The 27926-nt window shown below is 37.8% G+C and overlaps 1 protein-coding gene across 3 annotated transcripts in view; it reads left to right on the plus strand.

Moving 5' to 3' along the window:
* LOC126285313 (DNA polymerase interacting tetratricopeptide repeat-containing, protein of 47 kDa-like) overlaps positions 1 to 21072 on the plus strand; it is a 71098-nt gene extending 50026 nt beyond the window's left edge. The window contains exons 6-9 of one of the 3 annotated variants that reach the window (XM_049984612.1): positions 2143 to 2302; positions 14629 to 14793; positions 15724 to 15821; positions 17401 to 21072. In XM_049984612.1, coding sequence (XP_049840569.1) covers positions 2143 to 2302; positions 14629 to 14793; positions 15724 to 15787 — 389 coding nt within the window. In that variant the 3' untranslated portion in view covers positions 15788 to 15821; positions 17401 to 21072. Of the gene's footprint in view, positions 1 to 2142; positions 2303 to 14628; positions 14794 to 15723 lie in introns of all 3 variants that reach the window. The other 2 variants (XM_049984613.1, XM_049984611.1) reach the window with 2 other exon arrangements.
* The last annotated feature ends 6854 nt before the right edge of the window (positions 21073 to 27926 follow it).

A 27926-nucleotide genomic window follows, 5' to 3' on the forward strand; every position in this document is an offset into this window, starting at 1 on the left:
ATGGAGTAAACTGATGCAATTTGGATGTCTTCAGCGGAGTACATTTTGATCATACGATCTGCCATTTGAGCAATCTTGTCCACTGTTTTGCAAGATACAAGTAAAATACTTCGAATGCTACTAGGAAGTTTGTCAAGTCGAAGATTTCCAGGATCTTGTCCAACACATTATTACCAGTATAGCCCCGAATTTTTCTTAATAATTGGCTAGCCTTTGTATCACCCAGTTCTAAACCGCTCAAAAGTTTTTTTAATTTTATGCTCTTCACTTTCTTTAAATATAGTCAAAAGTCATTCTTTTGTAAGAGAATATTTATTATTCTTGTCATTTGTAATTAGATCACAGATATTTGCGACAAATTATGGCTCTAGCTGAGCGAACAAATAGTTAAATTTAGTAACATCAGTTAGCTATACCAGCAATCATAAATTGCACTTCAACTTGACAAAACCAGATGCCTAGCTTTTCTGTCCAAATAGTGATAGCTTGATCTTTACCTTACCAATTTCCAGCTTGCATTCAGAATTATTACCTTCAGGTCCATTTACCATTGACACTATGCATATGCCAGTGTCTCGCCAATCACGTCAGTGTCACCAATTGTTGCTCTTTACATTCATTAAGGAATCAGTTTAACTAGATTTTTCAATTTATTTTATTTTATTTTATTTTATTATTATTCCCGCCAAAATACTTACATTACAGTCACCAGGGAATAAAACCCTTCTGCCTTTTTTCTTTTTCTTTTTTTCTGGGCCTTAAGACAATTATAAAAATGATCACATCAATATAAAAAAGGATGCCAGAAATCGGGCTAAAACATGTATTGCTTGTCATAAAATGAATTATCATAACATGTTCAAATGCCATTATAACAATTTCCCTGTATTGATGAATGCTTTAAAATAGTTCACCTTGGTCTGATAGGACTAGTGCCTCCTTCGAATGAATATACACATGCATTGGTAGAGTTACAGATCGGACAGAAGTAGCATCTCTTAGTGACTTACAAGTGAAAGCAATAGCACGAGCACTTTTCAATTGTATGACGGACCATGGAAGACATTTTAACTGAGAGCTATTCCAGGTGCTATCAAAAATATGTGGTTCTAATCAAACCCAGACTATGATATATCATCCTCAATCAAATGGAAAAATTGAAAGATTTCATCAGACACATAAAGCAGCCATTCATGCCCATGCAACTGCTAAATGGACTCTAGTAACACCTGTGATTCTTTTTGGTCTGTGGTGCTCAATTAGAGAAAACACTAATGCTACAATTGCGGAAATGGTTAATTGCTCGCCCACCAGGATACCAGGTGATATTTTTCAAGAGTGTGGCACAAAAAGGGATTCAGTTTACCCCAATTTGTGTCACAACTGGTGCATTATATGAATTCTTTGAAACCTATACAATATCACCACAAAGCAAAATAAACACCATTCAGTCGTAAGGGCCTCAGAACCTCCATATGAAGGCCCAAATGAAGTGATTGAAAGTAACACAAAATTTTTTAAAGACCAGATAAAGAATATTTCCAATGATCGATTAGAAGCTGCCTAAGTGATGAATGAGAATAATAAACACCCTGAACACAATTCAGTGAAAATCCAAGTAGAACACCAAGATCTGGTTGTGAAATTCGATTTTGATCAAGATTAGTTGAAGTCCTAAACTGACTATGCTACTGAGAAGGGGTGATATGGGAACATGACAAATTACTATTTGTATTTTAATGTGTTTGAAAAATGTTTTCATTGATAATGTTGGCATAATAATATTTTTATTATTTTTTGGAATAAAACAAAGGAAGAAGTTTGTTATACGATGGTGATTGTAATTAAATTTTCTTGGTTTGTGCAATAAGAAAATAATTTAAATTGAAAAGTCTGGTTAAATTGAGTCCTTAATGAGTGTAGAGACCAAAAAGAGCTATGTTTCAGAAATGTTTCAAGTTATGTTAGTAAATGTGAGGAAATTGATGCAGCTGTAATAGATGGACATCAATCTTCCAACCAGACACTTCTTTATTTATGTATGTATTTTGTAAGGAAATTCTTCTCTTTGTTTGTTTATGTATGACATTTAAAGAACATACACTGGAAAATTTTAATACAAATATTTCTTTGCGCACACAGGTGGTCCTGAGATTAAACTGAAACTGCTTCAGCCAATAAGTCCACATGGGGTACAGAAACGTGTGCATCTAAGTCAAGGCCGGCTGGTCTGGCCTGTTATTCTGCTTTATCCTGAATATGAGACATCAGATTACATTCAGGAGTTTCCTGAAGACTGTAGGTAAGACTGTCAGCCAATTTCCTCCCATCAAAGTAAATGCAGCAAATTAAATATTAACTTCAATGAAATAATAATAAGGTGCAATTCAGTTGTAAACATCAATAGAAAATGTGGGTTCTAGTCAGCCACACTCATAAAATAGGTCAAATGGAAAGGCATTCTGGTTCCTAATATGAAATTATCAGCATTTTTATTGAAAATCATCTTCCTATTAGCTACCACCACAAAACATGGAGTTTGCCAAGATAGGATGTCTTGTGTGACTCATTGATACAGATAGCCATATTGTGCAACTTCAGTGGAATGGTACAGGATAAATTCAAGGGATCAGGAATATATAAACTTGAATGTCAAAGTTGTGATGCAGTATACGTGGGCGTGACATGCAGGAATTTTAAAACACGGTACAAAGAACATATCAGGTGTTGGAAGTACAAAACAAACCATTGTACATTTGCAGAACATTTAAAACACCATAACCATCATCCTACAAACATGGGACAAGAAATGAAAATAATGAGAATTAACGACCATCACAAATACAGTACACAAATGCAAGAAAATTTCCACATTTAGAAAATGATTGCTGAAAACAAACTTGATAAATGAGCAAACACACATCAGTACAGGCTCCCTACTACACTTGATAAAAGAATTGATAAGATAGAATTATTCCTCTCTCACAAGCAGCTGGAAAAAAAATTGCTCACCGAAATAAATATTATTTCACGCACACGCATATACAAACAGATCACAGGTACTTCAAAAATTACACTCAAAAATTGGCAATAACATTCGATCTTTGGCAGTAACATCCGACAATCGGCAACACAAACCTAAACATTGCATCAAACCAAGTGTTCAGTTCCTAGTGCTGTGAAATGTGAAAAAAACCTCAAGTGACAATTATAAGAAGAGGAATGGTAGCAAAATTGGAACAGAAACATAATATGTAAAAAATTGTCCACGCGACCTGCAAGTCAAATTTAAAATATTACTGCATCATAGCAAAGACCAACCACCAGAACTGTTTATAACCTATAGGTATATTGCACCAAAATGTAAACTAAATAGTAAAATATTTACATATTCCAGGCCACTGAATAAAGGCGAAACACGTATGGCACAAAAATTGTGTTTCATTCAGTTGTAGTCAGACAGTCCAAAAAGTAAAAATTATCTATATACTGTAATATTACATACAACTGAGAAAGACAGGACTACAAAAGTTGAAGGGTACAGGAGTTTGTATATGCTATTATGAACAGCATAGTGAGAATTTTACAATAGCCAAGAAAAACATGAAGCTAACTTCCACCATAGTAATACAAGTTTATATGCCAACTAGCTCTGCAGATGATGAAGAGATCGAAAGAATAAGATTTTATTTATTTACTCGAGTCAGAAGCCACACAAAACTTTTACATTACATGACCGTACAATGTATAATTTGCATAATTTACAGTTTATAGTGAAACCTCTAGTTTACATTTTCAAAGTTGAGGAAAATGCTACCCCCCCCCCCCCCCCCTCCTCCTCTAAAATACGAGCAAAACCATGTATACTTGGCATACATGATTAAAAATCGCAATAATTTCCAATGTGTTGTTGTATAAAATCTGCAACATATAATTGGTAAAGAAAATATTGTTGGTGATAGCTTATCAAAGCTTTAATAATTAGTTCCAATTAATTATGAAGATATAGCTCAGGCACAAGAAGATGATGAGGAGCTTCATCAACTACTGTCCAGCTGTCATGTATATCACTTAAATTAAAACATCACTTGACACATGAAGGAAAACAATTGTGATATGATATATATTCCGTTATGTTCCTGAACAGGGTTGCCACAAGTTCTAGAAATCAAGGAATTTAAAACATGTCATGGGAATATCAGGGAAATTTGAAAAATAAAAAAAGACACTAGAAAAATCTTGTTATGCCTCAGTATATGAAATGGTTTGTTTACTGAATGTCATGCATCATCGCTGACTGGGCTCAGCTGAGTATGTGTGTCGCTTCTCTACTCCCTCATTCTTACTGCTTGTGCCCTTCCTACCACTTCCCTCAGTTTGCAGTCAGTGCTGCCACCACTTCTTGCTGCTAGCCTAGCAGTGCCGACAAGAGGCAGGGAGGTTTGAGGAGTGGTTTGTTTGAATCTGATTCTCAGAGATCATTGACGCGGCCACTGGAGACTGCGGTCAAATGTCCATTAGATGTGTCAGAGTGATTGTGTGAATGTGAATGTGCTCTCATTTTCTGGCAAAGGCTGTTGCCGAAAATTTAGTTGTAAGAGTGACATTGTCTTTTCTGCATGCCTGTCTGCGGCTCAGTAATCATCTTTACAGTGAGTTGCTACCTACCCTCATTAGCATTGATTCTCAAAGTATTTGCACAAGATATCTGTTGCATGGATTGATCACTGCAGTCTTGTTTCATCAATAAGGTGCCTGTTACACGCGATTAGCTGGCCACACGAGTGAATTTCCCTAATGGGCCAAAACCACCGACCATTTCTGTGGGTCTCTCTGACAGATCATGTGTGCTGATCTGAAGCCCACCATTTCCCACTAATGTACATGTCCTGCCCGTCAGGTCTAGTGTCACTGATCTGCCCACAGGCTAGGTCTATTTGTGTGGCATGATGTGGCGGATTCTTGCAGTTTATCCATAGACCCAGAAAAGAGGTGGTCCTTGGCAGGTCAGAGGCCATTGGTGATGTATTTCAGGGATTGTGACTGTCTCACCGCAAGTAACATTGTACAGTGCGGCGTTTTATAGACATTGTATTTACTGTAGTACATTTGGGCACTTGGAATTAGTTTATGTATTAGAAAGTATGGATGATAAGAAAAAGGTAGTTGTGGCAGTCACTGGCAGTTTGTACACTACGTACTGATATTTCTCGAAAGAAAAATCTCAATACCTGTAAAATAATACACATAACACAGTGGGTAATAACCAACAATAACAGACACAGTAGAACCAATATTTTATCAGCTGTCACTATAGGGTTGATTACCACAATTCTTCCTTACCTTGTTAATTTCATTCAAGAGGCCTACTTTTTCTGAGTTTATTTCTGAAATGAATGAAGGTATTTTAAATCTGTCTTGTCACTCCAAGGAAATGCATATTTTTGTCACCAAATGTATTTTGATTTATTGAAATAAAATAACAACAGTGGTCTTAAGGAAACACACATACCATTTGCCTTGCTTTCTCCATCTAAAAACAGTTCATTACAAAAAATGTTGATGTTAGTAGTTACGATTTTTGCTTACAAGGGGGGGGTTACAGAAGTCTTTACTTACCTTTTTTTTTCAGGAGTATGGCACAAAAAAGGGATTCAGTCTTACCCCAATTTATGTCACAACTGAAGCAGTACATGAATCATCTGTACCTGTACAGTATCCCAACAGAGCAAAAGAAACACCACTCACACAAAAGGACATCAGCAACTCAACACCCACTCAACATAGGTGTTTGTCTCTACAAAATGTGAAAAACCAAGAACAACAAGATCTGGTAGTGAAATTTGGTTTCCAGCAAAATTAGTTGAAGTCCTAAACTGACCGTGCAACTGAGAAGGGGGTGCTGTGGGAACATGACAGATTACTACAGTGAAATCCCTATGTGGCGTTTTCATTGGTCGAGAATAATTGAGAAAAATGCAGAATGAAGGAAAATGTTAACCCCCCCCCATATTTCCCCCCAAAATATGAGCAAAAACACATGTACTTGGCATGTGTGATTAAAAATCACAATCCTCTCCAATTCTTTTTATAAAATCTGTCTAAGTGAAGGAAATTAAATGTACAATAAAGTGTTTATACAATAACTTGTGGTAATGGATTTCGTCAGTTATTTAAAAAAATCACAGATATGTAACATCAAGTAAAAACTCATTAAAAAAATTGAAATTAGTACCTGGGTTCAAGATAATTGAGCTATTTTCCGACATTCTATGATCACAATTTATACATTCAAAAAACGCATTTTTGAGAGCTCGTCCTTCTTGCTTGCCCAGGGAGGAAATAAATAAATAAATAAATAAAAATAAATAATAATAATAATAATTTGATGAATATGTTGAACAAACCAAAAATAGCTAAGTGTTTAAATCGTGAGCATAAATGCAGACATCTGTTTGATGACAGATTTTCTCACCCTTGCTGTTAGTGTTTAATGGTTTTCTTATGAGCCACACTTTGTATGCCCACCACTGTTTAAGTGTTATTTTACACTTGATGAGAGAAACAGACATGTGGAAAAACGAGTTTACTTCCCCAACCTTATTAGAAGTCAGCTCAGTGGATTTCAGTACATCGTGTGAAATGTAAATTTGAAAGAAAACTCAGGTGCTACAAACACTTTATTCAACATGTAATCAACTCTACAGATATTCGGATTTAGGTTATGACATGTTTGATATGCCTGCCACTAGTGGTGGTGATGTGGCACAAATGCGTAACGAAACGACCTGCTGAAGTGTCAGAACATTGATGTTGTCAACGACCTCCTGAATGGCTCTTTGGACCTCAGCAATGGTTTTAGGGTTATTGCTGTACACATTGCCTTTATTATAGCCCCACAAAATGGAGTGGCATGTGTTCAGATCCAGAGAATATGGTGGCCAATCAAAGCCCCTGCCAGTAGTCTCTGGATACCCCAGAGCCAGAATATGGTCTCCAAAGTGCTCCTCCAGGACATCAAACACTCTCCTGCTTGGATGGAGCTGAGCTCCTCATGCCCCGCGGCCAACCATGCTGTTTTAACATCCTAAAGGAAACCGTTCAGAAGTTGCGATGATTTTATTTCATATAGTTCAATAATTTTCACCCTTTATATATATGTGCCCCCCCATGAACCACGGACCTTGCCGTTGGTGGGGAGGCTTGCGTGCCTCAGCGATACAGATGGCCCTATCGTAGGTGCAACCACAACGGAGGTGTATCTGTTGAGAGGCCAGACAAACGAGTCTTTTCTGAAGAGGGGCAGCAGCCTTTTCAGTAGTTGCAGGAGTAACAGTCTGGATGATTGACTGATCTGGCCTTGCAACACTAACCAAAACGGCCTTGCTGTGCTGGTATTGCGAACGGCTGAAAGCAAGGGGAAACTACAGTCGTAATTTTTCCTGAGGGCATGCAGCTTTACTGTATGGTTATAAATGATAATGGCGTCCCCTTGGGTAGAATATTCCGGAGGTAAAATAGTCCCCCATTCGGATCTGTGGGCAGGGACTACTCAAGAGGACGTTGTTATCAGGAGAAAGAAAACTGGCGTTCTACGGATTGGAGCATGGAATGTCAGATCCCTTAATCGGGCACGTAGGTTAGAAAATTTAAAAAGGGAAATGGATAGGTTAAAGTTAGATATAGTGGGAATTTGTGAATTCTGGTGGCAGCAGGAACAAGACCTCTGGTCAGGTGACTACAGGGTTATAAACACAAAATCAAATAGCGGTAATGCAGGAGTAGGTTTAATAATGAGTAGGAAAATAGGAATGCGGGTAAGCTACTACAAACAGCAAAGTGAACGCATTATTGTGGCCATGATAGATACGAAGCCCACACCTACTACAGTAGTACAAGTTTATATGCCATCTATCTCTGCAGATGACGAAGAAATTGAAGAAATTTAATAGTCATGGGTGACTGGAATTCGTCAGTAGGAAAAGAGAGAGAAGGAAACATAATAGGTGATTATGGATTGGGGCTAAGAAATGAAAGAGGAAGCCGTCTGGTAGAATTTTGCACAGAGCATAACTTAATCATAGCTAACACTTGGTTCAAGAATCATAAAAGAAGGTTGTATACATGGAAGAATCCTGGAGATACTAAAAGGTATCAGATAGATTATATAATGGTAAGACAGAGATTTAGGAATCAGGTTTTAAATTGTAGGAGATTTCCAGGGGCAGATGTGGACTCTGACCACAATCTATTGGTTATGACCTCTAGGTTAAAACTGAAGACACTGCAAAAAGGTGGGAATTTAAGGACATGTGATCTGGATAAGCTGAAAGAACCAGAGGTTGTACAGAGTTTCAAGGAGAGCATAAGGGAACAATTGACAGGAATGGGGGAAAGAAACACAGTAGAAGAAGAATGGGTAGCTCTGAGGGATGAAGTAGTGAAGGCAGCAGAGGATAAAGTAGGTAAAAAGACGAGGGCTAGTAGAAGTCCTTGGGTAACAGAAGAAATATTGAATTTAATTGATGAAAGGAGAAAATATAAAAATGCAGTAAATGAAGCAGGCAAAAAGGAATACAAATGTCTCAAAAATGAGATCGACAGGAAGTGCAAAATGGCTAAGCAGGCATGGCTAGAGGACAAATGTAAGGATGTAGAAGCTTATCTCACTAGGGGTAAGATAGATACTGCCTACAGGAAAATTAAAGAGAGCTTTGGAGGGAAGAGAACTACGTGTATGAATATCAAGAACTCAGATGGCAACCCAGTTCTAAGCAAAGAAGGGAAAGCAGAAAGGTGGAAGGAGTATATAGAAGGTTTATACAAGGGCAATGTACTTGAGGACAATATTATGGAAATGGAAGAGGATGTAGATGAAGACGAAATGGGAGATACGATACTGCGTGAAGAGTTTCACAGAGCACTGAAAGACCTGAGTCGAAACAAGGCCCCGGGAGTAGACAACATTCCGTTAAAGCCAATCCTGACAAAACTCTACCATCTGGTGAGCAAGATGTATGAGACAGGCGAAATTCCCTCAGACTTCAAGAAGTATACAGTAATTCCAATCCCAAAGAAAGCAGATGTTGACACATATGAAAGTTACCAACCTATCGGTTTAATAAGTCACAGCTGCATACTACTAATGCGAATTATTTACAGACGAATGGAAAAACTGGTAGAAGCTGACCTCGGGGAAGATCAGTTTGGATTCCGTAGAAATGTTGGAACACGTGAGGCAATACTGACCTTACGACTTATCTTAGAAGAAAGATTAAGAAAAGGCAAACCTACTTTTCTAGCATTTGTAGACTTAGAGAAAGCTTTTGACAACGTTGACTGGGATACTCTCTTTCAAATTCTAAAGGTGGCAGGGGTAATATACAGGGAGCGAAAGGCTATTTACAATTTGTACAGAAACCAGATGGCAGTTATAAGAATCGAGGTGCATTATAGGGAAGCAGTGGTTGGGAAGGGAGTGAGACAGGGTTGTAGCCTCTCCCTGGTGTTATTCAATCTGTATATTGAGCAAGCAGTAAAGGAAACAAAAGAAAAATTTGCAGTAGGTATTAAAATTCATTGAGAAGAAGTAAAAACTTTGAGGTTCGCCGATGACATTGTAATTGTGTCAGAGACAGCAAAGGACTTGGAAGAGCAGTTGAACGGAATGGACAGTGTCTTGAAAGGAGCATATAAGATGAACATCAACAAAAGCAAAATGAGGATAATGGAATGTAGTCAAATTAAATCGGGTGATGCTGAGGGAATTAGATTAGGAAATGAGACACTTAAAGTAGTAAAGGAGTTTTGCTATTTAGGAAGTAAAATAACTGATGATGGTCGAAATAGAGAGGATAGAAAATGTAGACTGGCAATGGCAAGGAAAGCGTTTCTGAAGAAGAGAAATTTGTTAACATCGAATATAGATTTATGTATCAGGAAGTCGTTTCTGAAATTATTTGTTTGGAGTGTAGCCATGTATGGAAATGAAACATGGACGATAACTAGTTTGGACAAGAAGAGAATAGAAGCTTTCGAAATGTGGTGCTACAGAAGAATGCTGAAGATAAGGTGGATAGATCACGTAACTAATGAGGAGGTATTGAATAGGATTGGGGAGAAGAGAAGTTTGTGGCACAACTTGACTAGAAGAAGGGATCGGTTGGTAGGACATGTTTTGAGGCATCAAGGGATCACTAATTTAGCATAGGAGGGCAGCTTGGAGGGTAAAAATCATAGAGGGAGACCAAGAGATGAATACACTAAGCAGATTCAGAATGATGTAGGTTGCAGGAGGTACTGGGAGATGAAGAAGCTTGCACATGATAGAGTAGCATGGAGAGCTGCATCAAACCAGTCTCAGGACTGAAGACAACAACAACAACAACAACAACATATATATGTGAGTAGCGCATGTAGTTGTTGCAACTGTATTGTGTCAGATTTGAAGACGAAAGTATGTAAAATGTGCTATGTTAAACCTTTGTTCTCTTTCTGTATAACATCTCTGTCATAGCACGTCATCTGCACAAAAAGTGTATTTTCAGCACTTCACAAAATGCTTTCACCTCTACCTGCAATCTGATCATTGAAGGGCCACACCCCTTCTCCACACTTCCTGTAAGTGAACTCATTTTAAGTGTGGTGTGGTGGCTATTGGATGACTTAACAAGTCGCCAGACATTAAGAGTTCACTAGACAGAAATGGGTGATGTTTCCTCTATTGTGACCGAGCATATTTTTGAAGACTCAGTATTTGAATTTATAAGGTTGACAATTCATATTGTTGCTGAATACATCGAAAGTACATGCAGAAGGATGAGACTACTGACTCAGTCTGGATCACTTCAGGTCAACTGTCTAGTTTTTTCCATTACCGCTGCAACCTAGCAATAGTTGTATCATAATTGTGTGGTGAAGCTAAATGTTTCAAGTTGTGTTGGCAACCCTGCACCTGAATTACGTCAGCATTTCCTCTCTCATGTGTCCCCTCTGCGCAATGGCCTAAAATATTCCCTTAACTCTGCCACTACGCGTGTTGCGAACCATTTCTTTTTCCCATTTATAACTTGTTCAGGCACATCAAATATCAATAGGAGGAAAGTGGGTGAAGTAAAGTGAGACGACAAGTAGGAACTTAGAATTGAGGTAAACCTTACTAGTAAGAAATGTAAAAATTGGAAAATTTTTGGCATTGATCTTATTAGTTTTTCAAGGGGTTTTGAATTTATGTTGTAGAATCGAGAAAAATGTGAAATTGAAGAACATAAAATCTTAATTCCAGTGTATTATGCAATAAAGGAAAGTATTCAGATAGTTAAGGGAATCAAAAGTTAATTGTAATGTGTGATTTGAAATTGGTAATAAGAAAAGGGGGACAAGAAGAAATCATAGGGTAGGCTGTCTCATTGCTACTCCATTGGGCATAGGCATCCACAAGTGTCCCTTCAGCTCAACCAAAGGCACGCATAGGTTGTGTAGACAGTCCAATTTACTGTGTGATGTGCTTCGTCAACTCCGAGCTTGGTCAGTGGAGTACGATCACATATGTTGTGCCCTGGTTGCAAGACTGCAGGGACCTTATCCATTTGTCCACCTTGTGCCAGTGCTTGCCCAGCTGCTATTGGATGGGCATGTGAGCTGGAACAATCTGTCAAAGGAGAACATGACTAGAAGCAAAGGAATGAAAGAGGAAGCTGGCTTGGCTGTCATACATTTCAAGCAAAGCAACACACCCACTTTAGGACTCACTTTAATAACAGAAGCTAAGCTAGAACAAGAAGCCTCCTTGTAGAATTCTGTACAGAGCATAATTTAATCATCAAAAACACTTCGGTTAAGAATTGTGAAAGAAGAATGTATATGTGGAAAAAACCTGGGGACATTGGAAGGTCTCAGATTGATTATATAAAGGTAAGGCAAAGACAGATTTTAAACTGCAAAACATTCCTAAGGGAAGATGTGACTCTGATCACACTTTATTAGTTATGAACCACAAATTAAAACAGAAGAAATGTTGAAAAGGTAGGAAATTAAGGAAATAGGACCTGGATAAATGGAGACTACCAGGGGTAGTTGAGAGTTTCAGACGGAACATCAAACAACAATTACCAGAAATAGGACAAAGAAATTCATTGGAAGATGAATGAATAGCCTGGAAAGGTGAAATACAGAAGGCAGCAGTGGATCACATAAGTGAAAAGACAAGACCTAGTAGAAATCCTTGGATAGCACAGGAGATATTGGATTCGATTGGTACATAGAGAAAATGTAAAAATATAGCAAATGAAGCAGGTGAAATGAGATTAACATAAAGTACAAAATGGCAAAGTAGGAATGACTAGATGATAAAGGCAAAACTGTCAGAGTATGCATAACAAAGGGAAAGATAATTCCCCCTATAAGGAAATTGAAGAGACCTTTGGAGAAACGAGAAGCAGCTCTATAAATTCCCAGCACTCAAATGGGAAGCCAGTACTAAGCAAAGAAGGGAAGGCTGAAAGGTGAAAGAAAAATTTATAGAGAGTCTGCAGTGCAGAGTTATAAAAAGAGAAGAGGAAGTAGGTGAAAATGAGTTGGGTATATAATACTATGAGAAGAAATCAACTGAGCACTGAAAGTCATAAGTGGAAACAAAGTCGCTAAAAGAGTCTACATTCACACAGAATTATTGAGACTCCTGGGAGAGCCAGCCATGACAAAATTTTTGTGCCTGATGTTCAGGAAATATGAAACAGGCAGAATACCTTCATGAGAGATGCAAAATACCGCCATACTTAAAGAAGAATCGAATATTTTCAGTTCCAAAGGAGGCAGGTGCTGACAGTGTGATTACATTTATATGAAATAGAGAATGGAGAAAGAAAGGGAAGGAGTGGGGCGAATTTGTGACTTACAGCTGCAGAAGGCACTGTGGTAATGCAGTGGGGTAAATTGAAAATTTGTGCTGCACATGGGACTTGAACCTGGATTTACCGTGCTCATGAGGCAGTTGCCTCAACCGCTTCAGCCATACAGACACAGTCCCAGACCAACTCAACTTTCCAACTTAACACACGTTCCTATGCAGTGCCCCTCGTATGTTTACCTTCTATTCACAAATTGTTAATTCCTGTAGGAACTCAGATAATATTAGCGCATTTGCACTGAAACAAATGTCAAGGAACCATCGCACTCTTACAGAAATGTATATATCTGAGAGGTATCTGTTCTGTCGGGCTTATCCAACAGAGCAGACACCACTTAAATATATACAGGTGTGAATACTACTGAATCACCAATTTAATATGTCATGGTTGCAAAATATTGACAAGATTTATTTACAGAAAACTATTCAGCTGGAAGCTGACTTCAGTGATGATTATTTCAGATCCTGGTGAAATGTAGGGTCACAAGAAGCAATGCTGACCCTACAACTTAACCTGAAAGATGGATTAAAGACAGGTAAACCTCGTAGGTTTAGAGAAAACTTTTGACACTATTGACTGGATTTTGAAAGTAGCAGGAATAGTGGGTGAGAGGTGATTTACAACTTGTACAAAAATCAGACTGCAGTTGTAAGAGTTGGAATGACATGAAAAAGAAGCTGTAACTGAGAATGGAGTGAGGCAGGTTTTTTTTTGTATCCCAATGTTACTCAGTCATTACATCAAACAAACTGTGAAAGAAACCAAGGAGAAATTTGCAAAAGGAATTGATGTACAGGGTGGAGTTCAATGGACTGGATAGTGTTTTGAAAAGAGGTTATAAGTTGAACTTCAGCAAAAGTAAAACAAGAATGATGGACTATAGGCAAATCAAATCAGATAATGCTGAGCGATTTACATTAAGAAAAGTAATAAAGTTAAGTTATTGGTGTAAGTGTAATAAGTGATTTTTGCTGTTTGGGCAACAAAATAACTGATGATGGCCACAACAGAGGGGATATAAAGTGCAGACTGGCAACAGCAAGAAAAGCATTTATGGGAAAGAGGAATTTGTTAATTTGTATTATAAATTTAAGTATTACAAAGACATTTCTGAAAATATTTGTGTGAAGTGTAGTGTTGTGTGGATGTGAAACATGAATGATGTTCATACAAGAAGAGAATAGTACCTTCTGAAAGGTGACGTTACAAAAGAATGTTGCGGAGTAGATCGAATAACAAATAAGGAGGTACTGAATCAATTGGAGATAAAAGAAATTTATGGTACAGCTTGACTAAAAGAAGAGATCAGTTGAGAGGACACATCCTGAGGCATCAATGAATTGTGAATTTGGTAGTGGAAGGAAGAGGGGAGAGAGAGAGAGAGAGAGAGAGAGAGAGAGAGAGAGAGAGAGAGAGAGAGAGAGAGTGGAAGGAGGCGAGAGGTAAAATCATACAAGAGGACCAAGGCTTGAATAACCTTCAGATTCTTTTGGAAAATGTTTCACTGATCACATAGCCTAGCTACTGTCATTATATTTGCGTGTCAGCACCGTTTCCTTAGAAATTTATATTTTTAATACCTAATATATGACAGAACAGCATATAATTTTATAACTCATTTATGCTAATACATTTATTGAACTATTTCAAATGCCTTGTGCTCTGTTAATTAAGCTTTGCATGGAATATGTATACTTGGTATGCCATATTAATGTTATAGGTTTGAAGACCAACTGACAACAATATTTGAAACACCTCCCGAATGGGACAAAGAAGGGAAATACCGACCTGAAAATCTTCGACTGTGGTATGAGGACCGAGAGGAAAAAGTAAAATTTCCTGTAAACAAGGAAAATACACTGGGTGAAACACTTTCAGACAAGCGGTAAGTGTGTGCAGCTCAGTGAATAGGTGCATGATTGCCTATCAATTATTTGACATTAAATATTGTGTTTTTGACAGTGTCTTGAAACGGATAGATTGCTACTCACCATGTAGAGTAGGTGCACAGGTGCAGAAAGGCACAACAAAAAGACTATTAAACATGTGAGGTGTAGCCCAAAAGGCTGTCTTCTAACATAGAAAAAACACACATGCACACGCCTGAGTGTCCCCCCCCCCCCCCCCCCCCCCCCACACACACACACAAGCACAAGTACAAGCACAACTCACACACACATGACCACTGTTTATGGCCACCAAGGCTACACTCATTAACAGGAAAACACAATCAGGTCAAAGAGAAAAATAAATGGAAAGACGATGATGTGGGATGCAGGTCAGTGAACAGACGTGTACGAAGAGGGGGGACAGCAGGTGTGCCTGGATTAGGCAAGGTTAGCCTGTGCATAGTGGAATAAGAAGAGAGAAAAGGGGGGTTGGGGGGTTGATAGGCTGAAGTTCAACAAGTTCGTGTGGCATAGGGACATACAGAAAATAATGTGTGAAAATACATGAGAGTGAGACAGAAAGAGTGATTAGTTTGAAGGTTTAAGATCAATTGTATCAATAGTAGTAATGTGGGACATGAGATGCAGCATAAACAGTTAGCGCAGTCATGTAGCGATGTGTTGTTTGTGGATGAGATGGTTGATACAGTGTGGCTCATAAGTTAGAGCGTCTGCAGTCTGGAAGATGAAAGGTAAAACACAGAAAAGAAGAGAAAGGAACAGTGGCCGTGTGTGTGAGTTGTGCTTGTGTGAATATATATACATGTTTAGCATGTATGGTGAATAGCAATCCATGATTTTCATAATATTGTCATTATTTCGTTCTGGATTTTCTATTGTTTAATGTTGTGGTTTTATGTTTCTAGAATAATAATTCGCAATGGAACACCAGTCTTCTGTGTTGAAGTTCTCGGAAAGGACAAAAAATAAGTTTCATATATACATGTGTGTCAGCACCAAAGCAGTAAGTATGCAAAACAAAAAGAGGAAGGGGGCATATTTTCTCCATGTGCCACCTAATGTGCATTATAGTATCACAAACCTTGTAGACATTGCACAGTTCCATTGTGTGTTTATTTGTCTACTAGTTGATTAATGCTAAAAGACCAGTAGAAAATTACTGGAGTATAGCTTTGTGCCAGTGCCAGTATCTGTCTCATCTGCTACTACTACTACTACTACTACTACTACTACTGATTAACTGCTTTATATTTATACATTGTCAACATTTTAAAAGTTGTGATGATCTTTAAGACACAAATCCTAGTGGCCAGTTGTTAGGACGTAGAAACTTTTTATTTGTTTTAGACTTGTATGTGAGTTGGACTAAGTGTTGTGTGATATGTAAAGCCTTTCACTGTGTTATACATGCACACATGTACTGTAAAGAGAGAAAGACTGCTTTCTGTAGATGGAGGGAGAGAAGAAACCAGGTGCCAAATGATAATGTGAAGTACAAATTAATCTTCCGTCAGAAAGAAATCTTAGAACACCAGAAATTAAATGTTGACGACTAATAGGTTGAAGGCTGCCCGTTGTAGGGCACAATTAAATTTAAATTACAAGAAATTGTAAACTATAAAACAGAAATACAGTGTATTATTTCCAGATGGATTGTTCATTTCGGTGGTATTGGACCACTGTGAAAAATGTTTGTAATGTTTCCGTTTCTGTTATACATACTAGCTCTTGGATCTGATTCTGCTTAAATTTGAAACATACTATTGCAGAATATGTTGGTATATGGGGGGAAATCCTAGATAGTTAAGATAGCCAAGTAGCAGGTATTATTTATGAAACAATGCCTTGCATTTGAATATTTTGTGTTTATTTAACATGTGGATGACCACTGTGTTGAGGATAAACACATATAAAAAAGGTTTTTTTTTTTTTTTTTTTTTTTTTTTTTTTTTTTTTTTTTTTTTTTGCTAAAATTATAAATGTGCGAGAGAGATGCATGTGCATACTGTGTCAGAGAATAAAAGTTTGAAATATTGGCTACAGTCATCACTTTTTTGCCTCATATAATTTGTCACCATGTCCCATTACAGTTTAATGACCATCTTTCAATCTTATGAGAGCTTCAGACCAAGTTGGCCTGCTTCATTCATATGGTTTTGCAAAATCACTTACAGTTTGTTCTGGAATGACCAACTTCCTCTCTATCATCATCTATCAGAGCTAGTGCTCCAACTATAATGGTCTTGATGTTACTGAGACATTACATTCTTAAGCTTCCTTTCTTCTTATGTTTTATTTTACTTTCTGTTCTGTGATGTCTTTAAGCAGCATCTGTTGTAATATTGTATTTCTGCAAATAATAAAGTCCTGTGTTTGTACATATACATCCCCATTGACTAGATTTCCAAATCCAATTCTAACAAAATGGAAAACTTGCATCTGTAACAGGATATGAGTGAAACAATAGCCCTTCAGCAAATCTTCTGCTGTTTGACATTTGTCAAAATAGAAAGTTAAGCTCCCTGTATCCTATTATTTTTTATCTTAATGTAATTACTGATGTACATTGTGTTTTATGGCAGGTGAAACCATTTGGAAAGAAATCAGCAAAACTGTTTGAAAGTCTCTGAAGACATATCCTCATGTAGTATCCTTTTTTTTTAAGTTATCTGTTTTCTAGTTATCCGCCTGCAGTATACATGATGAACGACAACTGAAAAGAAAAGATTATGTCCTCACAGAATACTGCTGGCCCTTGTAAAATTTGCAGTTGTTAAGCAGTTCTGGAGTTAATTCTTTTCTCCTCAGCAATAATCCACTGGTTATGATGTCTGTGGGAAATATAAAACTGAAAACTGTATACAGCCAATTATGGTATGTGTACAGACAATTTTTAGTATCAATATAAAAGTATATTTACACATGACGAAAAATTGTTGTACTGTTGTACTACAAGGAGCATTTTACCATTGGATATGAGAAAAGCACTTGAACAAGCTTCACACTTTGTAAATTATGCTTCTAGAAAAGTGATTAGAAAGAAAAGTAATCATTGTAATTTTGAATTAACTCTTGAGTGGGCACGACATTTTTTATAATAGGAGCATATGCGTGGTGTACTTTGTACATATGTAAAGAGGAGCTGTCTTAATGTTACCAAGGTAAATACGTATGAGCAAAATTAGTTTGGTCTTAGTTTAATTAAACAGTGATGAAATAAACTTTCATTATATCACCCAGCTGCCACGTACAGGTGTTACCCCATTGTAATGACCCACTCGATGCAATAAGCAGCATAGTTGCATCAGATTCCAGCCAACCGCTTATTCGATTGCTAATCATATCGTAGAAAAGTGTCTCATTGTGGGATTATGCTGCTAGCTCAGAGACTGGATAATTTTCTTGCATGAATCGTAAATATTTTCTCACCTAGCTCCCTGTTTATTTTATATTACTGCCACTCACTTGGACATAAGAAGTGCAACTTATCACTATATTAGCTGAAGCAATAATGGAGGAATATATATCTGTTCTCAATTGTAAAACCAACAGTGAAATGGTGCAAGACAGTGTTATCTGAGGTTTGCTACACACATAGGTGTGCCCACTCGATTGTTAACGATATTTTTGGACTTTCCACCATTTAAATCCAATTGTTTCATAATAGCATTTTATGTTTGAGTACACCACTTCTGCAACAGTTCTGTCTTTTATAAGGTGACTTCTTGACAGAAGCTTGATTTGGTATAACTACTATTTACGTAAAACTATTTCTGATAGTCTACATGAATAACGCAGTACCAGTGTCTTATTTTTTCTCGTAAAAGATTGTGTACCTTCCTGTGTCAGCTGCAGCAAAATAATCCCAATTATAAAAATTGTCTCAGTTGTTGCCACTTCTTAGGTGTTGTAGAACACCAAGTGGACAGTTATTTGGGATATTGTTTTGTTATAGATTCATTGAAAAATTACACAAAAATGTCTGCAAAGATTTTTTAAATATGTTATTTCATAAGTCTTTCAAGTAACATTGTAAATGTGAATCCTTTAAAAAAATCATAAATGCTTTTGTAGTTATGAACACAGTTATATTAATCAAGGTAACAGATTTATTGAAAATGAATGTTGAAGCATACAGACAGTTGGAGAGCCAAAATCAGTATTAGCAGATAATCTCTTGGCACTAAAATCTGACATGTTCACTTAATTACATTAGCTGTTTAGCCCTTGTGTTTTACTAAATGAAGAAGTACTTGTTGTCTTGTTGTTGGTAAGGTGATGATTGTGCTGCTCTGAAATCCTGATGCTATGAAGAACTACAGTCCAACTATATGGGGTGACTTGTGTGAATAAACAATAAAATACTGTCATTGGAGGTCTTAAGGGTGCCGAACTCAGAACAGTATTAATAAAAGGTTATTGAAATGCAAGATTTTTTGTGCTCAAATTTTGGCATATTCTTCACCAACAGTAAATTGAAATTAGCATAGGCATAAGCAAGTGACTTAATCTGTGGGGCATAGACTCATATAACAGCACAGATATTTTCACTGCATTTAAAATTACCGCTCTTTTCTCTGTAGCTGCTCTGTGTGTGTGTGTGTGCGTGCGTGTGTGTGTGTGTGTGTGTGTGTGTGTGTGTGTGTGTGTGTGTGCGCACGTGCGCGCGCTTGCGTGTGTGTGTAGCGTGTGCATGTGTGTGTGTGTGTGTGTGTGTGTGTGTGTGTGTGTGTGTGTGTGTGTGTGTGTTAGAGAGAGAGAGAGAGAGAGAGAGAGAGAGCAGTAACTCTAAATCTTGTAAAATTTTGTATGGCATTGTGTGGGTCTCTGTGCCACCCATGAATTAATTGCTTGTTTGTAATGTGCCCTTGTTTTGTGTACTGTCTCTGTCCTGTAATTATCATTATCATAATGCTTATGGGTGATGTTATTTACAACTGTTTTGTTTGCTGTTGATGACCAATGCTTTGTGCATATGCTGTTGTAGAGCAGTGTGTCTACCGTTAACAGATTTTCTGACATTAGAACAGTACACTATTATCCATCAGTGATGTTTTAAAAAAGGTTCAATCCCATCAGTATATTTGTGTCAATCATGGTAAATCATTTCTTTTTTCTGCTATGGAGTCTATTATATCAATGTATTCCATATACCCTGATAGTGACATGTGAAATAGTGTCTCATATGCTGTGCTGGAATATGTTAGAGGAGCATTTCTTTTATTAAATGTACTTTTGGATTGATGTTAAATGTTATAAATAATAGTAGAAAAGGAAGTAGTTACTTATACTGCAATGGTAGTGTGTGTTAGTTTTTATGCTTTTTCTGTCTACATACTACTTCTCTGAAATTAGCATTTGCCAAATGTTGAACATTTTAGTGACAGCAATATTTCTTCTAAATATATTTTGGTGTATGTGCATCCTACGAAAAATTATGAGAAAATTAGGCTCATGGCATGGAGTATTTCGTTTTCTTGTGATCTGTTTCAAATTTACACCAAAATTCACAATGTCTCCCCACACTCACATTGCTCTTTCTCCTTCCCTTGGTCAGTGTGAAAGAGAAACACCAGATTCATTCCAGTTTAGAAAGTGATAATTTATTGACTGCAATACTGATACATTTGCAAATCCTGTCTGTAGTAATATTTTTTTCTGACAATAATAGTATATGGTGGGGTATAAATTTAATTTCATTTAGTGATTGTACACGAGGCTTGTGATTGCCACATTTCAGTCTGTAAAATTATGGTCTTTCAGCTACTTTATCTCAGCAGTAGATTGTGTCATTTGAATCACATCTGTGACTGAGGTGCAAAACATATTTCCCTAAATATGCTGCATTTATAGTTTGTTGAGTAGGACTCATATTCAAGCCTGTTTGCAATAAATTGAAAAGTGTGATACTAATTTGTAATCCCTCTGCTTTAATTTGTATTTTACAGTCATGTCGTTTGGCTTTTTTTTATATTCTATAATTTCAGAGAAATACCATGTAAATTTTTAATTTCTGTCACTTGTGTTTTTTATCTCAGTCTTCTCTCAGTTAACAGTGCTACAAATCATTAAATATAGGGCAAAACTTTTCCTGTTGGAATACCATTTATTGAAGCACAGTTACATACTGTAAATTAATCTAATGTTATGACTCATGTTATATTGTGAGATGTCTATTTTTGTTCATTTTACAGAAATTTGTTATTGATGTATTTTGTGTATGTATGACTATTAAAAATGTTCTGTGTTTTGTACTATGACTTTTTGATAACCCTATCACTGGTTTAAAATGCAAGGTTCTGTTTGCATCACAGTCATACACTTCACACATCGTTGCATTGTAGTGTGGAGCTTTCACAATGCTATCTTTATGATACACATTTTACATTTGTGCTGTGGACATTGGATCTGATTCACGACTAAATTATTGGCCAATCTGAATAACTTGCAGCTGCGGCAAAGAAGATTAAAATTACAGCAACCATCCATTTTATGAAATGCTTAAATTTATGTATTGCTTATTGTCCAACTTAAAGATAAATACTTCTTATGCCCAGCATGATTTATCTAATGTCTTTGCAATCTGTTGTGCAGCATTCAGGTGGAGAACCAATATGGGTTATTGTATCTTACTGTAAGACACAAACAGCAGCACTGCCACAATGAACCAAAGTTTATTCTTCTTCCACATACAAGTGAACAACAGTTGACAACATGGAAACAATCTAAGTACTAATATAAACAGTTGTTAACCATAAGTATGAAAACAATATGAGGATCATTGGCAGAATATTTGAACAGTAGCCTGCCGATGGCCTGGTACTTCAGCACATATCCTAGTATTACAAACAGATACATTGCAAGTATGACAATATTGTTATCATGTACCAAATTTAAATACAGTATAACCTGCTTTTACATTCCTGGAATCAATGTTTTCCCATGTTACAACATATTTTATCTCTCCTCTCAAATTACCTATGTCCATAATGTTATTTTGCACCCAATTGCCAGCCGCGGTGGCCATGCGGTCCTAGGCACTTCAGTCAGTAACCGCGCGACTGCTACGGTCGCAGGTTCGAATCCTGCCTCACGCATGGATGTGTGTGATGTCCTTAGTTTAGTTAGGTTTAAGTAGTTCTAAGTTCTAGGTGACTGATGACCTCAGATGTTAAGTCCCATAGTGCTCACAGCCATTTTTTGGCACCCAATTTTGTGTCAACATATTTGTAATTTTCCTGTGATTTACACATTATGAATCAATGTTTGCGGAGGAAAAAAAACTGATGTAACTGACAAAATGATGCTGGCATGGTGTTGGCCTTCAAGTAGCACTTACAAACATTACGCTGTTAAGTTTCTGGATGCCAGGGTGCTCTATTCAGTAGACATCAATTGGTAGAAGTCTGAACAATTCGTTATCTCCTGCCACTGTCAAGTGCTACTCAGTGTGGTGGCTGATGGGAGTAACAAGGTCCATTAGAATAAAGGTATCATGACTAATCACAACTGTTTTCAAACTGTCTTTACTGCATATGTGAAACTTCATGATCATATTAATATTTTGTGTCTTTCACTGTTTGGCCACTTGTAGCACTAGTTGAATCCATTGTACTCTTTGCATTGGTCAAATGTTTCTGGCTTAAACAATGAAACACTGCACCAGTCACATATTTTTTCATGCTTGGCAATAAGTGTTTGGAGAAATTATTACCAATGTGAGGTGCAAATGATACTTAAGTATTTTTTGTGATTTTTCACACACAAACAGTTCCTGCATGACAGAGGAGTCACAGTACCTTATAACCTCAAAAAGGCGACCACAAGAGATGCAGAACAACAAATATGCAAACATCACACAAAAGGCTTATGTAAATATTTACACTTGATAATGAGAATAAATTCTTGAAATGCTTTGTGCCAAGCGTGAGAAAGTATGTAACTGGTGCAGTGTGTCATTATTTAGATAATGAACACCACAGTTGCGGGCTTTCCAAAAATGTCGATTATGATGATTAAAATTAAGCCAAACATTTCTACTTACCATTACCAATTCCAGTTACTTCAGTGGCTGAACATAGTACAAAATTCAGATAACCGTAAATGGATAATAAACAATGCCTTGGTGAGTATTTTGATGCCTATTATATACTTAATATATATGCTATGAAAATGAATCCTATATACAGCTTTCAATGCTTAATAGGTTATTTCCCCCATTTTACATTTTCCCACATCTTACACAACTGAAAAGTGGAAATTGAGGTTCCATTGTATATGCTTTTCCAATGCTATAGAAATCCTGTCCCCCCCATGAACCATGGACCTTGTCGTTGGTGGGGAGGCTTGCGTGCCTCAGCGATACAGATAGCCGTACCGTAGGTACAACCACAACGGAGGGGTATCTGTTGAGAGGCCAGACAAACATGGTTCCTGAAGAGGGGCAGCAGCCTTTTCAGTAGTTGGAAGGGCAACAGTCTGGATGATTGACTGATCTGGCCTTGTAACAATAACCAAAACGGCCTTGCTGTGCTGGTACTGCGAACAGCTGAAAGCAAGAGGAAATTACGGCCGTAATATTTCCCGAGGGCATGCAGCTTTACTGTATGGTTGAATGGAGATGGCGTCCTCTTGGGTAAAATATTCCGGAGGTAAAATAGTCCCCCATTCGGATCTCCGGGCGGGGACTACTCAAGAGGATGCCGTTATCAGGAGAAAGAAAACTGGCGTTCTACGGATCGGAGCATGGAATGTCAGATCTCTTAATCGGGCAGGTAGGTTAGAAAATTTAAAAAGGGAAATGGATAGGTTAAAGTTAGATATAGTGGGAATTAGTGAAGTTTGGTGGCAGGAGGAACAAGACTTCTGGTCAGGTGACTACAGGGTTATAAACACAGAATCAAATAGGGGTAATGCAGGAGTAGGTTTAATAATGAATAGGAAAATAGGAATGCGGGTAAGCTACTACAAACAGCATAGTGAACGCATTATTGTGGCAAGATAGATACGAAGCCCACACCTACTACAGTAGTACAAGTTTATATGCCAACTAGCTCTGCAGATGACGAAGAAATTGAAGAAATGTATGATCAATTAAAATAAATTATTCAGATAGTGAAGGGTGATGAAAATTTAATAGTCATGGGTGACTGGAATTCGAGTGTAGGAAAAGAGAGAGAAGGAAACGTAGTAGGTGAATATGGATTGGGGGTAAGAAATGAAAGAGGAAGCCGCCTGGTAGAATTTTGCACAGAGCACAACTTAATCATAGCTAACACTTTGTTTCAGAATCATGAAAGGAGGTTGTATACATGGAAGATCCTGGAGATACCAAAAGGTATCAGATAGATTATATAATGGTAAGACAGAGATTTAGGAACCAGGTTTTAAATTGTATGACATTTCCAGGGGCAGATGTAGACTCTGACCACAATCTATTGGTTATGAACTGTAGGTTAAAACTGAAGAAACTGCAAGAAGGTGGGAATTTAAGGAGATGGGACCTGGATAAACTGAAAGAACCAGAGGTTGTACAGAGTTTCAGGGAGAGGATAAGGGAACAATTAATAGACACAGGGGAAAGAAATACAGTAGAAGAAGAATGGGTAGCTTTGAGGGACGAAGTAGTGAAGGCGGCAGAGGATCAAGTAGGTAAAAAGACGAGGGCTAGTAGAAGTCCTTGGGTAACAGAAGAAATATTGAATTTTATTGATGAAAGGAGAAAATATTAAAATGTAGTAAATGAAGCAGGCAAAAAGGTATACAAACGTCTCAAAAATGAGATCGACAGGAAGTGCAAAATGGCTAAGCAGGGATGGCTAGAGGACAAATGTAAGGATGTAGAAGCTTATCTCACTAGGGATAAGATAGATACTGCCTACAGGAAAATTAGAGAGACCTTCGGAGAAAAAAGAACCACTTGTATGAATATCAAGAGCTCAGATGGAAACCCAGTTCTAAGCAAAGAAGGGAAAGCTGAAAGGTGGAAGGAGTATATAGAGGGTCTATACAAGGGCGATGTACTTCAGGACAATATTATGGAAATGGAAGAGGATGTAGATAAAGATGAAATGTGAGATACGATACTGCGTGAAGAGTTTGACAGGGCACTGATAGACCTGAGTCGAAACAAGGCCCCCGGAGTAGACAACATTCCATTGGAACTACTGACAGCCTTGGGAGAGCCAGTCCTGACAAAACTGTACCATCTGGTGAGCAAGATGTATGAAACAGGCGAAATACCCTCAGACTTCAAGAAGAATATAATAATTCCAATCCCAAAGAAAGCAGGTGTTGACACGTGAAAATTACCGAATAATCAGTTTAATAAGCCACAGCTGCAAAATACTAACACGAATTCTTTACAGACGAATGGAAAAACTAGTGGAAGCCGACCTCGGGGAAGATCAGTTTGGATTCCGTAGAAATGTTGGAATACGTGAGGCAATACTGACCTTACGACTTATCTTAGAAGAAAGATTAAGGAAAGGCAAACCTATGTTTCTAGCATTTGTAGACTTAGAGAAAGCATTTGACAATGTTGACTGGAATACTCTCTTTCAAATTCTAAAGGTGGCAGGGGTAAAATACAGGGAGCGGAAAGCTATTTACAATTTGTACAGAAACCAGATGGCAGTTATAAGAGTCGAGGGACATGAAAGGGAAGCAGTGGTTGGGAAGGGAGTGAGACAGGGTTGTAGCCTATCCTCGATGTTATTCAATCTGTATATTGAGCAAGCAGTATAGGAAACAAAAGAAAAATTCGGAGTTGGTATTAAAATCCATGGAGAAGAAATAAAAACTTTGAGGTTCACCGATGACATTGTAATTGTGTCAGAGACAGCAAATGGCTTGGAAGAGCAGTTGAATGGAATGGACAGTGTCTTGAGAGGAGTATATAAGATGAACTTCAACTGGTTATAGGAGCTTGTGTGGTGTGATGCAGGATGGAGATGATCATGAGGTGTGGTTTTGTTGGGGGGGGAGGTGCAATATGCAATGAGTTAGCATAGATTGATGGTCACATACTCTGGCAGAAAGTTAGTTAAGTTGGTTAATTATCATTAATTTTCATAACCGTAGCAACAGAGCTGGTATATAACATTGCTGCTTTCGTAGGTGGTCCTGCCTCTGATGATGTCGGATAAGCCTATGACAGAACTGGAGTAGGATGTTCCTGATGGGATAGGGATATGATCTCTGTGCCAAGGGCGTGAGAGTGGCATAGGGATGTACCAGGGCATGTTGAGTTGGGTAGGTGGCTGAACACCACTTTAGAAGAGGTGGGAAGGATCTTAGGTAGGATATCCCTCAGTTTTTGGGCACAATGGGAAATATAAAAGCTCTGGCTAAGTATAAGGTTCATTTGCTCCTATCTAGGATGACGTGAGTGACAAGAGTGGGGCTTGTTTTAGCTGATTTTTGAGGGTGGTGAGAAGACTAGATCGGTATACAAAGTAGGTCTGTTGTGTAGTGCCTGTCTGTGAAGGCCTTTGTGATGCTTTCAGTGTGATAGGCATTGGAATTCTCATCAGTGCAGATATGCTGGTCATAGTTGACCTGGTTGTACAGGAATGATTTTTTGGAGAGTAAGGAATGGCAGCTGTCAAACTGCAGATACTGTTAGAAGTTAGTGAATTTAATTTGGTTAGAGATGTGGGTGAAGCCATCAGAGAGGTGGATGTCAACATCCAAGAATGTGGTACATTGGTTTGAGGAGGACAAGCCGAACAGGTGTGGGAGATGATTTTGATGTGGAGGAATGAGGATATGATTTCTTGGTCCTGAATCCAGAATTATGAAGATACCAACAATAAATCTAAAACAGACAAGGGGTTGGGGTTGCGCATATCTGTGCTGTGAATTTGTTTATATACCTTCTCCCAAAAGGAAAAGTGGCTGTGTCTGAGGGGTAGTTGGTAAGGTGTATGAGGACTGAGATAGTGGGTTTGGAGTTGGAAGAACATCAAGAAAGATAGTGTTTGACAGTGGTGAGGCCATGGGCATGAGGTATGTTGGTGTACTATGAGGTGGCATCAACAGCAGCGAGCAGGGATGGGGTCTAATGGGTCGGGATGGCGGAGAGTCAATGAAGGAAATGGTTGGTATCTTTTATTTGTGGAAATGTTTGTGTTCTTGGGAATGGACTTGGGGTAACACTAAAATGGAGGTAACGAATTCATGGAAGGTGACCAGGAGGCAGTCGGGTGGGACGGGAGGGGTGAGACTTGGTGGGATGTCCGTATGGACTGGGAGAGGCAAGGTTCAATGTTGGATTAAGGTATGTCCACATGATGCCTCTTTCTTTGTGTACAATCCCAGACACATGGGGATAAAAGCGCTTGCAAAAAAATTTGTGGATATTCCCATGTTCACACATTGCCTCATTGTGTAAGTGGCCTGCTATGGATTCTCATCTTTGCTTGGAAGTTTGTGCTGTGTTTATTGTGATGAAAAGGCAACAGAAAAATACAAAGTGACAACAACATTTTGTTTGCAAATTTCACAGGGATATCACATCTAGATGCTAGACTGTCTGCTTGGGAAACAGCAGCAATAAGGGTGACAATCTGCAACTGATATACGAGACAGAACTATTTATTTCTCATTTCAAAACAAAACATTTTAGTGATTATCCCAAAACAGCACTAATTAAGGGAGTTTTGAACTTTAAATCATTATATGAAGGCTAATTAAATTTTAACATGTCATTCATATTTTATAAAAGATTTGTTTGTACATCTTTGACATCACAACACGAATATTTATTTGTTCACAGTTTTCATGTACACTTTTTAAAAATTTGGAGGCTGCTGTTCGCTATTTTCCTACTTGGAGAATTATGCTACCTTATTCCTTGCAGTAATATGATCAGAGAAATTTTATCTAATGCTTGGCGTTCAGGCATCAAATCCCAAATTTTTATTCAAATTATCTTTAGAAGAGGCATTCTATTTGACTTCTCTTTGTTGCAATCATCTATAAATTTCGGTGCTTTCTGTGGAGTCAACATACATTATTGCACATAAGGATGGAGAAACAAGAAATGGTTGTATAGAGGATTCTCTTTTGTGTATGCCTATCAGTGATTCAATGCGTCTGCTATTCG

Source organism: Schistocerca gregaria, chromosome 8 (genome assembly GCF_023897955.1).
Source record: "Schistocerca gregaria isolate iqSchGreg1 chromosome 8, iqSchGreg1.2, whole genome shotgun sequence".
Lineage (NCBI taxonomy): Eukaryota > Metazoa > Arthropoda > Insecta > Orthoptera > Acrididae > Schistocerca > Schistocerca gregaria.